The sequence below is a fragment of the Salvelinus alpinus genome, chromosome 18 (genome assembly GCF_045679555.1).
Source record: "Salvelinus alpinus chromosome 18, SLU_Salpinus.1, whole genome shotgun sequence".
NCBI classification, from domain to species: Eukaryota; Metazoa; Chordata; class Actinopteri; order Salmoniformes; family Salmonidae; genus Salvelinus; species Salvelinus alpinus.
Window position 1 is genome coordinate 15,099,294 of NC_092103.1, and position 15,832 is coordinate 15,115,125.

Here is a 15,832-nt window from a genome sequence, read left to right on the forward strand (position 1 = left end):
ACATTATATAAAGTGGTATTGTTTAAAGTGACAAGTGATACATTTATTACATCCAATTTTTTATTATTAAAGTGGCTAGAGATTTGAGTCAGTATGTTGGCAGCAGCCACTCAATGTTAGTGATGGCTGTTTAACAGTCTGATAGCCTTGAGATAGAAGCTGTTTTTCAGTCTCTCGGTCCCAGCTTTGATGCACCTGTACTGACCTCGCCTTCTGGATGATAGCGGGGTGAACAGACAGTGGCTCGGGTGGTTGTTGTCCTTGATGATATTTTTGGCCTTCCTGTGACATCGGGTGGTGTAGGTGTCTTGGAGGGCAGGTAGTTTTCCCCCGGTGATGCGTTGTGCAGACCTCACTAGCCTCTAGAGAGCCTTGCGGTTGTGGGAGGAGCAGTTTCCGTACCAGGCGGTGATACAGCCCGACAGGATGCTCTCGATTGTGCATCTGTAAAAGTTTGAGAGTGTTTTTGGTGACAAGCAAAATTTCTCCAGCCTCCTGAGGTTGAAGAGGCGCTGTTGCGCCTTCTTCCCCACGCTGTCTGTGTGGGTGGACCATTTCAGTTTGTCCGTGACGTGTACGCCGAGGAACTTAAAACTTTCCACCTTCTCCACTACTGTCCCGTCGATATGGATAGGGGGGTGCTCCCTCTGCTGTTTCCTGAAGTCCACGATCATCTCCTTTGTTTTGTTGACATTGAGTGTGAGGTTGTTTTCCTGACACCACACTCCGAGGGCCCTCACCTCCTCCCTGTAGGCCGTCTCGTCATTGTTGGTAATCAAGCCTACCACTATAGTGTCGTCTGCAAACTTGATGATTGAGTTGGAGGCGTGCGTGGCCACGCAGTCATGGGTGAACAGGGAGTACAGGAGAGGGCTGAGAACGCACCCTTGTGGGGCCCCAGTGTTGAGGATCAGCGGGGTCGAGATGTTGTTTCCTACACTCACCACCTGGGGGCGGCCCGTCAGAACGTCCAGGACCCAGTTGCACAGGGCGGGGTCGAGACCCAGGGTCTCGAGCTTAATGATGAGTTTGGAGGGCACTATGGTCTTAAATGCTGAGCTGTAGTCGATGAACAGCATTCTTACATAGGTATTCCTCTTGTCCAGATGGGTTAGGGCAGTGTGCAGTGTGGTTGCGATTGCGTCGTCTGTGGAGCTATTGACTAGTCTCTCAAAGCACTTCATGATGACGGAAGTGAGTGCTACGGGGCGATAGTCATTTAGCTCAGTTACCTTAGCTTTCTTGGGAACAGGGACAATGGTGGCCCTCTTGAAGCATGTGGGAACAGCAGACTGGGATAGGGATTGATTGAATATGTCCGTAAACACACCAGCCAGCTGGTCTGCGCATGCTCTGAGGACGCTGCTAGACACAGAAAATACATAAAGCATATGCAACAGAACAGAATCATGTCCTTTGTGTCAAGTTCTCTCTCTCTCTCAAATTGTTCGGTAACCCTTGATTTGGATAGTACATCTGTAGAGAGAGAGAGTGTGTGTATGTACTGTGAGGATGTGCAGCTTCCTATTGTCAACAACAGAGGGAGCCATTGGCTAAGTGCTAAGTCTGCTCTGTAACTGCTAATGTTTTCTTAGGGTAGTCTGTTTTTACTGGGGGTGGGGAGGTTTTATGCAGTCTGTGGTGACGTTGGTTCTGTGGGGAGGTCCCAGGGAGAATTACAACTTGTTGCCATTACCTCTTCATACCGAATTTGCAAATTGTCATTCAAGTACCGACTTTAGGGTAACAGCCTACCGGTAGGCTACATCATTTACTACTGTATACCGCCACCCTCTGGATGGGTAACTTTTTGGACAATGCAAGAAAAGAGTTGATTTCCTTTTTGGAAAAAAGTCAGACATATTTCCACGGGAAAGCCTTTGGAGGGATGCTGTTCATAACAACATGGAAACAAGATATGTCTTAGTCATTGTGCTTCTAAGTATCTTCTGTTGTTGGACTTACAGCCAAGAAGTAAATCCCAGCGGCAGAAATGTATGCAAAACTGGGTAAGTCATTGTGTACCTGTTTTAAATAAGTTTTATGCTTGAAATTGATGGACAAAACTATTACAGTAGCCTGATTCATGTCAGTGAAGGTAGATAAACATGCATTCAATTGTTTTAGATATGTTGAAGTTTGAGATTTTCTGAATACCCAAGCCCTTCTATACACAGATAATCTTCCTCAGATCTCTGCTCATTTAGTCTACTGCTACATTGTGTCTTTGTGCCAGTAATTCCCTGCATTATGAATGCTGTGACAGATTTGCATCTGAACGTGATCAGGATAATGTTCAGTATTTAAATGTCTTAGTCTATTTGTCATGACTGAAATGTGATCATAACATTAGTTTGGATGGAAGGAGTTCAATTACGTTAGTTTCTATAAATCAAATACAGATGATTTCCAGATGAACTAATGTTATTTTTCTCCCTCCCAGATCTGACAGGCTCCAATGCTGTAGTGGCTGGGCACAGCAAGGAGATGAGTGCTTAATACGTGAGTACTCGAAAGCCTGTATTATCCCATTCAACAAACCTGAACCAGATCATTGGGAGTAGACTCCCCAACCATTTTTCCTCTTCATTGCTAAAAGCATAAATATTTATTGTGAACTAACTTGCCCAATGGTTTTTCTTCAGCAATTTGTGAGGGTAACTTCACCTGCCAAGAGAATGAAGTTTGTGTGCGACCCCACGAATGCCGCTGTCGTCATGGTTATTTTGGAGCCACTTGTGATATGAGTAAGTTAGTTCCCTGTTCCGTCCTCACAGCAATCCTTAAAGCAGCAATCAGCAGTTGAAACAATAACAAAGTGTTCTCCCTGTCTCTGTTTCAATAAAAGCTCAAATGTATAGACATAGCTATGGATGCAAGTACTGACCATCCATGATATCAAAAGTATAGTTTTAACCATGTTTTGAGGCTATAAAATGTTTGTTAACATTTACTTTGTTTACAAACTTTGGAGTAAAACAAGCGTATATTTGGGGTTCTGATGGGGTACGACAGTTAATAAACTAAGCTCTTGAGGCATTAGTAAGTTATATTCTTCAAGAATCAATGGCTACATATAACTAATTTATACATAAGGAAAAATGGAAGTAGCAATTGCAGATTGTAATTTTGATATTTATTTCAAGCATAAATTCCTTTGAAAGGTAGTGTAAGTCTGTTAACACTGCAGTCATTTTCACATACAGCCAGTCCAGGTAGCCTACTTCTCAGAACTAAGTAGCCTACATCCAGAGAACTTAGTGTACAAATGATCTCTTTGTCTATACATATTTGCCTGTAGAATGTCCGTTCAAGTTCTGGGGGCCTGACTGCAAGGGTAAGTGTGATTGCCATCCCAACGGGAGGTGCGATGATGTCACTGGGGCCTGCACCTGTAACCCTAATCGCTGGGGGCCAAACTGTGAGCGAGCCTGCGGCTGCCAGAAGGGCCAATGCATCCAGGAGACAGGCGCTTGTACGTGCTACACAGGCTATTGGGGCCCTCAGTGCTCTAACAACTGTTACTGCAGAGTAAACTCTATGTGTGATGCGGGAACTGGCCAATGCCACTGCAATCCTGGCTGGTATGGGAGGAATTGCGGTGCCAAGTGTGCCTGCAACACCTCTCCGTGTGACCAGCTCACCGGCCGCTGCAAGTGTCGAGAGCGTCTGTGGGGTACTCACTGCGAGCACAAGTGCCAGTGTCTCTATGGACGCTGTAACCCGGCGGATGGATCGTGCACCTGCAAGCCAGGATTCAGAGGGAAGATCTGCAGGGAGACGTGTCCAGCTGGATTCTATGGACAAAATTGCAGAAACAGGTGTGTGACAGCTGTGTTTGACAAAGCTGACTTACTTGGAACCACTCTGGTAGCCAGAGGTTATTTAGCTGGATAAGACATGCATGTCTTTGCTCTTTCAGTCTGCTGTACGGTGGCCATTGTGGTAACCATGTGGTGAAGCTGGCAAATCTAATGTGGTTTACAAACTGTTTTGAGCTGTGAAACACCTAAAGAGTTTGGCCACCTGAAGCTGTTGGCAATAAGACCTCTAGTCACAAGCCAGTTTCTAACCACAAGGGAACCAGCCTCGGCTGAAAGGCTCTGGAAGAGGGAACCAACCATTTGGAAACACTATTCCAGCATGAATATTACTGTAAAGAATTTAGTTAGTCCATTCTATTCATGTTTTGTTACAATATTACTCAGGACTTGGTCTTACTGCTCTTCCAGGTGTGGTCACTGCAAAGGCCAGCAGCCCTGCATGGTGGCAGAGGGACATTGCATCGCATGTGAAAGCGGTTGGAATGGCACCAGGTGTGACCAGATGTGTACTCCTGGGTTCTTTGGTGAAAACTGCAAGGACGTTTGCTCATCCTGTAAAGACGGACACTTCTGCAACCGCATCGATGGCAAATGCCCCCACTGCAACCCTGGATGGATGGGTGACCGGTAGGAATACGATTATGAGCTTCCGATCACATTCGGCATCTCTAATCAAATGTAGATAAGAAAGGGAATTACATCACCTCTGAGTTTGTGCGTGATCTTCAACCATTTGTCTTCACAGATGTGAGGTCAAGTGCCGAAATGGAACCTATGGAGAGAACTGTGTCAATGACTGCAACAGCTGCTTCAATGGGATGTGTCACTTCGCCACAGGAAATTGTCTCTGCGATCCTGGCTTCTCTGGTGCCTAGTGAGTGCAAAGCATTTTACATGCAAATATTGAAAAAAGCTAATTGAATGTAACAAATAGAGAAAGTAATATGGATGGTGTCAAGACCAATTTTGAAAATTTCATCAATGAAATTTCACACTCTTTCCTATGCAGCTGTAATGTGAGCTGTTCAGCGGGTCAGTATGGGCTTAACTGTACCCAGACCTGTTCCTGCCATGACAACAACTGCAACATAGTGACTGGAGCATGCAACCTACGTGAGAACCTTTCCTAAAACAGACTTATCTAATGTGATGAGGGAAAAAAGTGTAATGTATTATTTTTCCAGAGAGCTTATTGGTAACATATGTATCCACCATAAAAACACACATGGCAGATCTTTATTTTTAAAAGGAGTCTATTCTGTGGCAAGTGGGACAGATGTATGACCTCTGCTCTTTGAACAGAGCCTAACCAAAGGATGGGTGTGATGGCAGCAGGGGTGCTGGTCACCTGTCTCCTGCTCCTCTCCTTGCTGTGTTGCTGCTCTGTCTGCAGACAGAACGAGTAAGAATGATTGTTGTTTGTATTGAGGCACAGTACATCATAAATATATTGTCACATTAGCTGGAGTTAAACTTATACTTCACATCTTCTTTGGTTTCTCTGTTGATTGCATTTAGTCCTGAGAAAAGGTCCAAAAGAAGACTATGTGGAGGGTTGACACGAATCAGCTCTAAACTTCCTCGTATCCCACTGAGACGGCAGAAGCTACCCAAAGTTGTTGGTAGGTCCTACCTGCACAAGCTCTATGAATGTTAATGTATGTTTTCACTGGGTTCTCAGGATTGATGATAAACCTGTCCAATACCCAAAGATAGTTCTCTCCAAAATCAAAGTAGCATCCCTTCTCCTTGGTTTTTTGCATTGCCTGCTCTCTGAATGGCTGTGACAGTGAACTCAGCGTCTATTTAAAACCATACTTAAACAGCGTCCTGCTTCCCCCCTCTTCACCCTCCCCATTTCTCTACATTCCATCGAGGGCCCCTCTGGACCACCAACAGGAAGTGGCAAAAATTATCCTAACCTGCAATTTCTCTCTACTGGAACAGGGGCAGCGGGGCTAGAAGGGGGAACTTTTGGGCTGGGTGGACTGATGTATGACACAGGAAGTCAGGGGGAAATATAAGGTCCCATGTGTAACACAATTTCTTTGAAGGGACAAAATGTAGTGAAGGATTATTGTTGTTAACAAATAAGTTCAAAGCTTTAGTGAATGTAGGTTCTAACGGTTAAGAGGCTAAGTGTTTGCTCTGTTTCTGTTCTCCACAGTGTCCCACCATGACCCTGAGAATACTTTCAACTGTAGTTTCATTGAGCCCCCCTCTGCAGTGGAGCAACCCACCGCCTCCGGGTCATCCAGAGCGTCCTTCTCTTCCGTAGAGACCACAGAGGATGGACATGTCTATGCTGTGCCTGACGGTGAGTGTCCCAGACTAAGTCTTCCCTGTCACTCCTGCATGATAGTGAGTGCTGCATTAAAAACCCCTCTGTCTGTTCTGTCTGTGACAGTCACACCTGTCTATCCTAGAACCTTCATTTCTGCAGGTGATGGGAATTTGTTAAGGCAAATTATTGTACAAAATATGTGAAGGAAGGTTACATTTTTCACATTGAGCTCCGATAATGATGGGAATGTCATTCCAAAAACAAGAGATCATTTTGGAATGACAGAACATTATGAGGTGATGTTGAGTCCTTGGCTGCACACAACGTTTTGTTTTCGTATGATTCACTGATTTTCTGCAATGACTAGATTTTTGTCAAAACAACTGCTGCATAGTCATATCCGGTGTAAGATCCAGAGGGTGATGTGTAAACTACAGTTCTTGATAGAGCTTCATTTTACTCATCTGCCCTAAATACACTGCCTAATCTGCTGCCATATCATCTAATTAAAGCCCTTGCTTCTAAAGTAAACATGAACAGGAAAATGTTACTAGTAGGTAATCCAGTACTTAAAACATTCCCAAAGCATTTGTATTTATTTCCTTAACATCTTTAGAGCTGAAGGGGAGTCGGATTCTAATGATCTTTTATTTTATTTTATAAAAATTGACGTTTGAACCTCTCTCGCCCTCTCTCTCGCCCTTTCTCTCACCCTCTGAGAAGAGAACAAAAAGAAAGGGGACAGAATCAACACAACGGAGACTACAGTACTAGCTGATGATGTCTCTGAGGTAGACACATTGCCGGAGGACAGGTATATGACTGAGCAGGCTTCAGTTAACACCAGTGAGCTGCCACTCCAGAAGTCAGAGAGTGAGGGCTCCTGCAGTGGCACAGAGTCAGCCACCAGCACCCTCTGCCTCAGGGCCTCTTTCCCTCAGCCACCACAGCAGTCCAGCAAGGAGCCAGAGAACAATGGCAAGTCAAACAATGTCAAATATAATGGAAAGCCTATAGCTGCTGAGAGGATTAAACCACAGCCACCAGACCCCTCCACCAAGCCCAAGCTCTCCTGGATCCATGCATCTCCTGGGCCAAATCAGAATCAGATAAGTCAGGAAGAGACTGTGGCTGAGGATAACATTTGTTCCAGAAAGAAAGCCAGCAAGCAGCGAGCTCCCAACGCCCCAGAGTCTGCAGGTACAGATGGGGCCAGCTCCCTAGGTGAGAAGAAGCCTAATAAAAGCAGACCAGGTCTGTTGCAGATAGAGCACATCAATGGGGCAGTGCAGAGTGTCCTGAGGAAAATGGGCAATTTCCGTGTTGACCGGAAAGCTGCAATCCCCAAAGAGTCCCCAGAGAAGAGGCCCAGCTTATCCCTAAACAGGGAGGTTAACCAACCGAACATACACCCTGAGGTAGCCTCCCTCTTAACTGCTCAGCTGAAGGAGAAGACTAAGAGCCTGAACAGGAGCGAGGCCGGCAGCTGTGAGGAGAGCCTGTCTCACCTCCAGGCCCAGAGAAAGAAGCCCACCCCGCCCCAAAAGACCTCGGGCACCCAGCCTGGAGCTGGAAAGGATTTGCTTCCCACATCCGACAGCTCACAGAAGCCTCTGCCAGATACTCCATCTAAAGAAGCCAAATACCAAGAGAAACAAGACTCTAACAACTCTGAAAGCAGCTCAGATAAGGGAGAGACCAAAAATAAGACCCCAATGAAAAAGCCTCCTCGGAAAAAGAGCAAGGAAGGTAATGTAGACTCAAAAATACAGACTACTGCTCCAAAGGTTGCAGTGATGCCACCAAAGGCTGCAAATTAGCACAGCCAGTCTGGATGTTTCTCAATTCTGGAAAAACAATGACGCACATGTTGTGATGCTTGAAAGAATTTATTGGACACATGTTTCATTGTTTTTAGCACCAAATCGAATAACGATGGAATCTTTTCCCTTGGGTGGATGTTTTTGATCTTGAGAAATGTTATGATACAATGCAGTATTCTTTATATGTTAACTTTTTATATTCCTTCACTTTAGTTATTGTAAAATCAATATATTAGTAAAAGTGCTAAGACATCAGAATAATTATTTACCTTTGTTATTTTATTCATTTTCTAATTTGTTCATATCGAATAGACCAAACACCCCAAAATCTGGATTTTGCATCTCCCATATCTAATCAATGTTTTAAGTTGGAAAGTCGATCCCACTGCCCAGAACTTTGGAGCCACGACAGGACCTCAGACAAACAAGAGGTGTGGTGTATTGATGGTGGAACAGTCTGGGGTCTGTGTAGAGGGCCCTGTGGCTGTCTGACACATGTGCTACAGTTGTGTGTGTGCAGTTTGTTGGGGGGGGGGGGGGGGGATAGACTTTGAGGCAGCTGTAAAGACTACAGAAGATCATATGGTGTTTAATTGAATCCAGACTGTTGGCACCGGTCGTCCTGAATCCATGATGTGACCTGCTTAGACAGGAACATCTCTCCCTTTGCTATCAGGAGGCACAGACAAAGCAAAGACACATTTAGGAGCAGCAAGGTCCTGAAAATAAGTAATTAAACGTAAATAAGTAACATTGTAAGTAGGTAACATAGTATGATTGGCAGATCACTTGAAATAATACAGGAACATGTCCTCACAGACCAGCTGCCTTGTTGTGAACGTTAGATCATAATGAACGCATTTATAGAGGCTCCAATGGTTTAGTGAACAAACATGCTTTCAAGGCATGACTGTGTGCATTGCTGCATGCATAGGCGTCTATACATCATTATTTAATTCTAGAAGTTTTACTGTGGAAAAGGGATCGGGACTAGTGGTGGGAAGGGGACTAGAATTAGGTTTTTGACTGCCTGTTTAAACATCTCCCTGGAGCTTCGTCTGTAACTGAATGCCAGGCCTTGAGAAGCAACTGCCAACTCAATCCTGTCCCAGAATCCTCTTGGGAGACAGTGGTTAGCATAGAGACACCCTATGAAAGCATTAACATCTTGTAGCCATTACATCGATGGAAAAACATTTACGACTTGAGGAAAAAAAGCGAATATTTTGCGCTAAGCAAAGCAGAAAACCTAGAGTGATAACACCTAAACATCAGTATGACCTAATTGGAAACGTTGGTCTCAGAAAAACACAAGTTGTTACCTAAATATGGTTTGAATTTGTTGTCAATATATTTTTGTTATGCCAAGATGATACAGGATCATTCATTGACAATTGTATTTTCTGAAATTTTGTATAAAAAAATTACTTTGGATATAGGCCATACATGTGTTAGATTCTAAGTTCTGGTACAAATCCAGTCGGACACCAAAGGAAGCTGAAACTAGATTTATTCCATCCAAACTGAATGCTGCAGCTGCATAGCACACATTTTACACAAGCATATATTTATGCCTTCCGATTAGGAGTCACCTCCTTGTCTGTCGAGGATAAACAATCAGTGTTGCTGGGCAATATACAGCATACCACCCTGCATACCACTGCTGGCTTGCTTCTGAAGCTAAGCAGGGTTGGTCCTGGTCAGTCCCTGGATGGGAGACCAGGTGCTGCTGGAAGTGGTGTTGGAGGGCCAGTAGGAGGCACTCTTTCCTCTGGTCTAAACAAAGATCCCAATGCCCCAGGGCAGTGATTGGGGACACTGCTCTGTGTAGGGTGCTGTCTTTCGGATGGGACGTTAAACGGGTGTCCTGACTCTCTGAGGTCATTAAAGATCCCATGGCACTTATCGTAAGAGTAGGGGTGTTAACCCCGGTGTCCTGGCTAAATTCCCAATCTGGCCCTCAACCATCACGGTCACCTAATAATCCCCAGTTTACAATTGGCTCATTCATCCCCCTCCTCTCCCCTGTAACTATTCCCCAGGTCGTTGCTGCAAATGAGAACGTGTTCTCAGTCAACTTACCTGGTAAAATAACGGTTAAATAAAAAAATAATAAAAAAATACAAATAAAAATAACTAAGTATGTTCCTCCTATTGGTGTTCCAGAACCTTCATGGGCAGGGATGTGTATGTGTGTGTGTGATAAGACTACAGTTGGAGTATTGTTGGGATGGGCCCCTCTAGCCCCCCCCCCCAGAGGTTTCTTCTCTCTTCAACTTTCTCCTCACCTCAATGTTAAACTCCACGTCTCTCACTGCTTTAGTTCCACAGAATCTCACCTGACCTTACCCGGAACTGAGAGTCAGCTGTGGCTCTTTACCTACTTTCTTAGAAATACGAATATACAACAATAACATATGTGGACATAGACACTTTCTGTACTTCCCTTTGTCCCAGCAATAACACTCTCCGGCTCCAACATCCTAACCAACAACAAATTATTACTACTAATAAGCAGATTATGCAATTACTAACGGACTCATTATGCAACTAAAAACCGGCTCAAGTCAAATACATGGCTCCAAAAGTACTGTATATAACACCACATGCAAATGGCAGGACTTTTCTATGGGAATGACTACATGATTGCGAGTGTCTTAGTCACTGTGGTATGAACGGGATGGTGGGAACCTTCTGTGTAGGCAACGCTACACCATGATCTTTTCATTTTCTCTGTTCTCCGAAACAGGAATGGAAAGTACAGACAACATGAAATATCATAATTGGAAACCAGCACAAGCGACCCAGAATGAACAGACAGGATCATAGCCAGGACCAGTGTTATGATGTGACTCATTAAAGAGGGAATTTCCTTTGTATGTTGTGTAAGAACTTTTTATCAGTCACATGGTCATATTGGAGCCACTCAAATAAGGGTGTCAATCAATGTGTGCCACAATAAACTGGAAAAAGCTGCTATCATCGTCAACAAGTAGGCCAAAGCACACGCTATCTCATCTCTGCAAGCAATACCAAAACTGGCTCCATCTTTCCATGCTAACATACTTGTTCTGCTAACATTCAAGTTCATTGTCTGTTAGGACCACATTCTAGTCTTCTTGAACTCATCTGTTATTCTCTGGACACAATCACAACATCCACAATAAAACTGCTCATGATCTCTCTCTACCCCCGTAGATTATACTTGACCAGAATCTGCAATCTGGCTGTATAGCATTCATTTTAGTGTCCATGCAGGTGCTCTGACTACATGTTCATACTATAGAAAAATGTGTCAAAACATCTGGGCTGTACCAATGATGTATATAAACCCTGGATTGCTGATGCTATGTATTGGCCATTGAGAGGCTTTGAAGCCACCGGACGGCCATATTGGCACTCCCCAGTAGAAGCAGTCCTCCATAGGAATGAATGGAATTCTACAGTATTTCAATGCAATGTTTCAAGGACAAAATGACATGTACAAGTATTTCTTTATTGTAGTGGGGACATCAACATGAGTAATCTCAAAATAAATAATACTTTCATTTTTATGTTTAGCTGACTAAATATAATTTAAAAGTATGCATTAAGGTGTCTGTAACTGGGGCGGCAGGTAGCCAAGTGGTTATCACATCCAGTAAGCAAAATTTGCTGGATCAAATCCCTGAGCTGACAAGGTAAAATCTGTCGTTCTGCCCCTGAACGAGGCAGTTAACCCACTGTTCCTAGCCGTCATTGTAAAATAAGAATTTGTTCTTAACTGACTTGCCTGGTTAAATCATTTTTTAAATTAAATGTAGAAATTAATAAATGCATTTCTATAGCTTCCAAAATATTTTTTACATTGGAGGGGGAGTCCCAAGATGGAGGCACTATTGCATATATAAATCATTGGGTTGTACCAACCTTAGATGTGGGATATAAAGCATTACATAAACAACACATGGATAAAAATAGATGGATGCTGAACGGACTCTACAAAAAGAGAGAATTGCTCCATCTGCTGGACACTGTCTTCCTTGAGTTACCTACTATATCTGGGTAAAAGAAATGCCTGAAACTATACTGAACAAAAATATAAAACGCAACATGTAAAATGTTGGTCCCATGTTTCATGAGCTGAAATAAAATATAACAAAAACTTGCATACGCACCAAAGGCTTCTCAAATTTTGAGCACAAATCTATTTACATCCATTGCAAAGATTTTGGGATTTTTCAATTTAACTAGGCAAGTCAGTTAAGAACAAATTCTTATTTACAATGACAGCTTACTGGGGAACAGTGGGGTAACATCCTTGTTTGGGGGCAGAACGACAGAATTGTGCCATGTCAGCTCAGGGATTCGACCCAGCAAACCTTCGGTTACAGGCCCAACGCTCTAACCACTAGGCTATCTAACAGCCCCGATAATCCATCCACATGACAGGTGTGACATATCAAGAAGCTGATTAAACAGCATGATCATTACACAGGTGCACCTTGTGCTGGGGACTATAAAAGGTCACTAAAATACGCAGTTGTATCATATAACACAATGCCACAGATGTGCCACATTTTGTGGGAGCTGCAATTTGCATGCTGACGGCAGGAATGTTCACCAGTGCTGTTGCCAGAGAATTGAATGTTCATTTCTCTATCATAAGCCGTCTCCGTCATTTTAGAGAATTTGGCATTACGTCCAACCGGCCTCACAACCGCAGACCATGTGTAACCACGACAGCCAAGGACCTCCACATCCGGCTTCTTCACCTGCGGAATCGTCTGAGACCAGCCACACGGACAGCTGATGAAACTGAGGAGTATTTCTGTCTATAATAAAGCCATTTTGTGGGGGAAAACTCATTCTGATTGGCTGGGCCTGGCTCCGAAGTGGGTGGGCCTATGCCCTCCCAGGCTTTTTCATGGCTGCACCCCTGTCCAATCATGTGAAATCCATAGATTAGGCCCAAATGAATTTATTTACATTGACTGATTTCCATATATGAACTGTAACTTATTAAAATCATTGAAACTGTTTAGTTTGTATTTTTTTCAGTATAGATCCCATTACATACTGGTCTTGACGAGAAGAAAATAAAACAGTTTGGGGATCTCTTCTGCACTGTTCAACCAATCCCATAAATGTGGAGAAGATTGAGTGTCACCTTGTTAACATCCAAAAAGTTGCTTCACAGGCTCTTTCCATTTCCCCTGAAAAACTAAACATCCGGTTTTTGGGGACTGAGGCTGTGTGTTAACCAACAGAGCAGGACCTGGCTGTCACACCTGTGACCATAGATCAATTCTCCCAGTGAGGGAAACCAAGGACAGCAGTGCCTTTTTTATTTTTATTTATTTTAGGGGTGGATCAGCTTAATATTGCGGAAAGAATGTTGCTTCCAATGTAATTGTCTGCATCATTTCCAATCCCCCATATTTTTTTGGGGTAAATATATATATCCACACACGCATGCATACATATACACATATATACATACACATACCTATATAGACATACATACTTTTTTAAAGAATATACCTTTATTATTATTCCCCGCAACCCTACCACCGATCCCCCAATTGGAGTAAACTGATAAACATTTCTGCTTTTACCTTCAATTTATACATCTTATACCCATTTTACAGACACAGTCTACTTTATAATAGTTCTCTCTTGTTTGTTCTTAGTCCTTCCTCTATTTCTGTTGTCCATCCAGTTTTATTTCCACTTGTAACTGTGCTATTTCACAAAAGCTCCGCACCTATACACATTTCACAGATCCCGTATGCCCTACATTGTTTATCTTGTTATTAGTCCCACCCTTCAGTTCCCCTCAACATCTATCTTCCAACATCATCCATTTCGGATTTTTATTTGCCATATATTTTTCAACTGTGCTGTGCTGCTTCACAAAATATTTGAACCTTCCTATTCTCATAGCTTCTACAGATTGTAAATTAAAAATAAACATTTTTGCTAAAATAATTATTATATTATTGATTGATTGACTATGGCTTTTCAAATCCCCCAGTATTGCTATCTGTAGCGTTAGTTCTAGGCAAATGTTGCAATTCTTCAGCCATTCCTGGACCTGTGACCAAAAACGAGCTACATATGGACAATACCAAAATAAATGATCTAATGACTCTGCCTCCTCACAGCAGAATCTGCAGAGCTGGGAAGATTGTATCCCCCATATATATAACATTCTATTAGTTGCAAGAATTTTGTACAGTAATTTAAATAGAAAAATTCGAAGTTTTGAATCCGGACAGCAGTGCCTTGGTTGTCGGTAACCATTCGCTCACATCTTCTGATATTCTGGTAAATAACCTTTGGGGTCCTCTCTCACCAGGAAGTGGCTGAATATTTCAATTCAGAAGATGGGCCTTTTATTAAATTAGCTCACCTCCTGCCTCAACTCCTTTTGAAAAGGTCAAAGTTAAATTGAGGAGAGTGATAGCGGATGGAAATGCACTTGCTTGAAATGAGACTGTCCTTCTCCACAGATTTGCTCAACTCCTGTGTCCTCTCTAGCCTCCGTTTGAACAGGTCACAGGTAATCAAGGCAAGACGGCGAGAAGACGGAAAGTGGACACATCCGCTTGTATGAAATGGCTCCAAATGAGACTGTCAAGTAGTTGATGATTATCTAGCTACTTATCTGATTCTACAAATCAAAACATGTTTATGTTGAATTTATTAACAGTTTTAAAGTATCAGCATTTACAAATGGTGAGGGAGAGGAGATCAGGCAAATTACATTTACAGGAGAACCTCCACATAAGGCAAATTATGTTTACAGGGGTGAATCCCAAATAAAATGTGTAAAGTGATCCAAACAAATAAAAAAAAGTTAGGACACTTCGATTGCCTACTAACGAATTGACACATTCCTCGACCACTTATCGATTTCCGGGTCACAGAGGACTGAGGCAAGAGGATGGTCTTTTTCCCCATACGAGAATCTCCCATGGTCCTCCCTTAATCAATAGCCTCCTTCTTTCAAGGAAGCACAGGTATATTCTACCTGAATACACAAGTGTATCCTACCCCCTTTGAATCAACTATTATTTTCCCGAAGGAGAAGAGCATTGATAAGAGAATTATGTTCTCAATGTTCATAAACCAATTCAAACTACTCAGTCTGCTAGATGAGGATTTGTAAGATACTGATTGAAATGAAGCAGAAAGAGGCCCAGCTAAAATAGTCAATATGGTTTATTCACGGGAACATTCTAAAGTCAAGAATACAAAACAATGAATTTTATACTGGCTTCTCACGCACACACATTCACACTAACATTCGCACACAATGTCCTGCTACGCACACACATTCACACAAACAGAAGATATCCTACACACATACTGTCTCACTAACCAGACGACAGAGATTAGGGAGACCTTGAGACGTACTCCCCGTTCTCTCCCAAATCTCCAGTCAGGTCGGCGCCGAATTTTGCTCAGACAGTCTGTGATTAAAATACCATAAAGACATAAACATTAGCTATATTGTTTTACCCTAATTCTGACTAGGACTACACATTTATTGATTATGATTTCATACATTCTAATCAATTCCATACAATTATATGTTTCAGGGTGGAATATTCTAATCATTCAATTAACAGACAAATCCCATTAACAAGCATGCAAACATTTAATAAAAATATGCTACTTAACCCTTTATTCAATGTATTGCACAACTAGATACATTAGTTTTGATCACTTCATACATTTATTTTGGGATTCCACCCTGAAACAGTCATTTTCCTGATGACGCGCAATTGGAGTCATTTCATACAAGCGGATGTGTCCACTTTCTTCTCACGGCCTCGCCTTGACTACCTTTGACCTGTTCAAAAGGAGGCTAGAGAGGACACAGGAGTTGAGCAAATCTAATTAATAGGCCTGTG

At 42.8% G+C, this 15,832-nt stretch overlaps 1 protein-coding gene across 1 annotated transcript; it reads left to right on the forward strand.

Annotated features, from left to right (window-relative positions):
- The first annotated feature begins 1,580 nt into the window (after positions 1-1,580).
- Positions 1,581-10,810, forward strand: LOC139544479 (scavenger receptor class F member 2-like). Its single transcript, XM_071351616.1, has 11 exons — positions 1,581-2,009; positions 2,444-2,502; positions 2,646-2,747; positions 3,302-3,821; positions 4,233-4,451; positions 4,570-4,698; positions 4,834-4,937; positions 5,127-5,226; positions 5,343-5,446; positions 5,992-6,141; positions 6,832-10,810. The coding sequence occupies exons 1-11, from the start codon at positions 1,906-1,908 to the stop codon at positions 7,926-7,928; spliced, it is 2,688 nt and encodes an 895-aa protein (XP_071207717.1). The 5' UTR covers positions 1,581-1,905; the 3' UTR covers positions 7,929-10,810.
- The last annotated feature ends 5,022 nt before the right edge of the window (positions 10,811-15,832 follow it).

Coding starts and splice junctions, on each gene's coding strand:
- LOC139544479 (XM_071351616.1), top strand. CDS start 1,906: ATGGAAACAAGATATGTCTTAGTCATTGTGCTTCTAAGTATCTTCTGT. Junction 4,699..4,833: donor CCTGGCTTCTCTGGTGCCTA/GTGAGTGCAAAG, acceptor TTTCCTATGCAG/CTGTAATGTGAGCTGTTCAG. Junction 4,938..5,126: donor GACTGGAGCATGCAACCTAC/GTGAGAACCTTT, acceptor CTCTTTGAACAG/AGCCTAACCAAAGGATGGGT.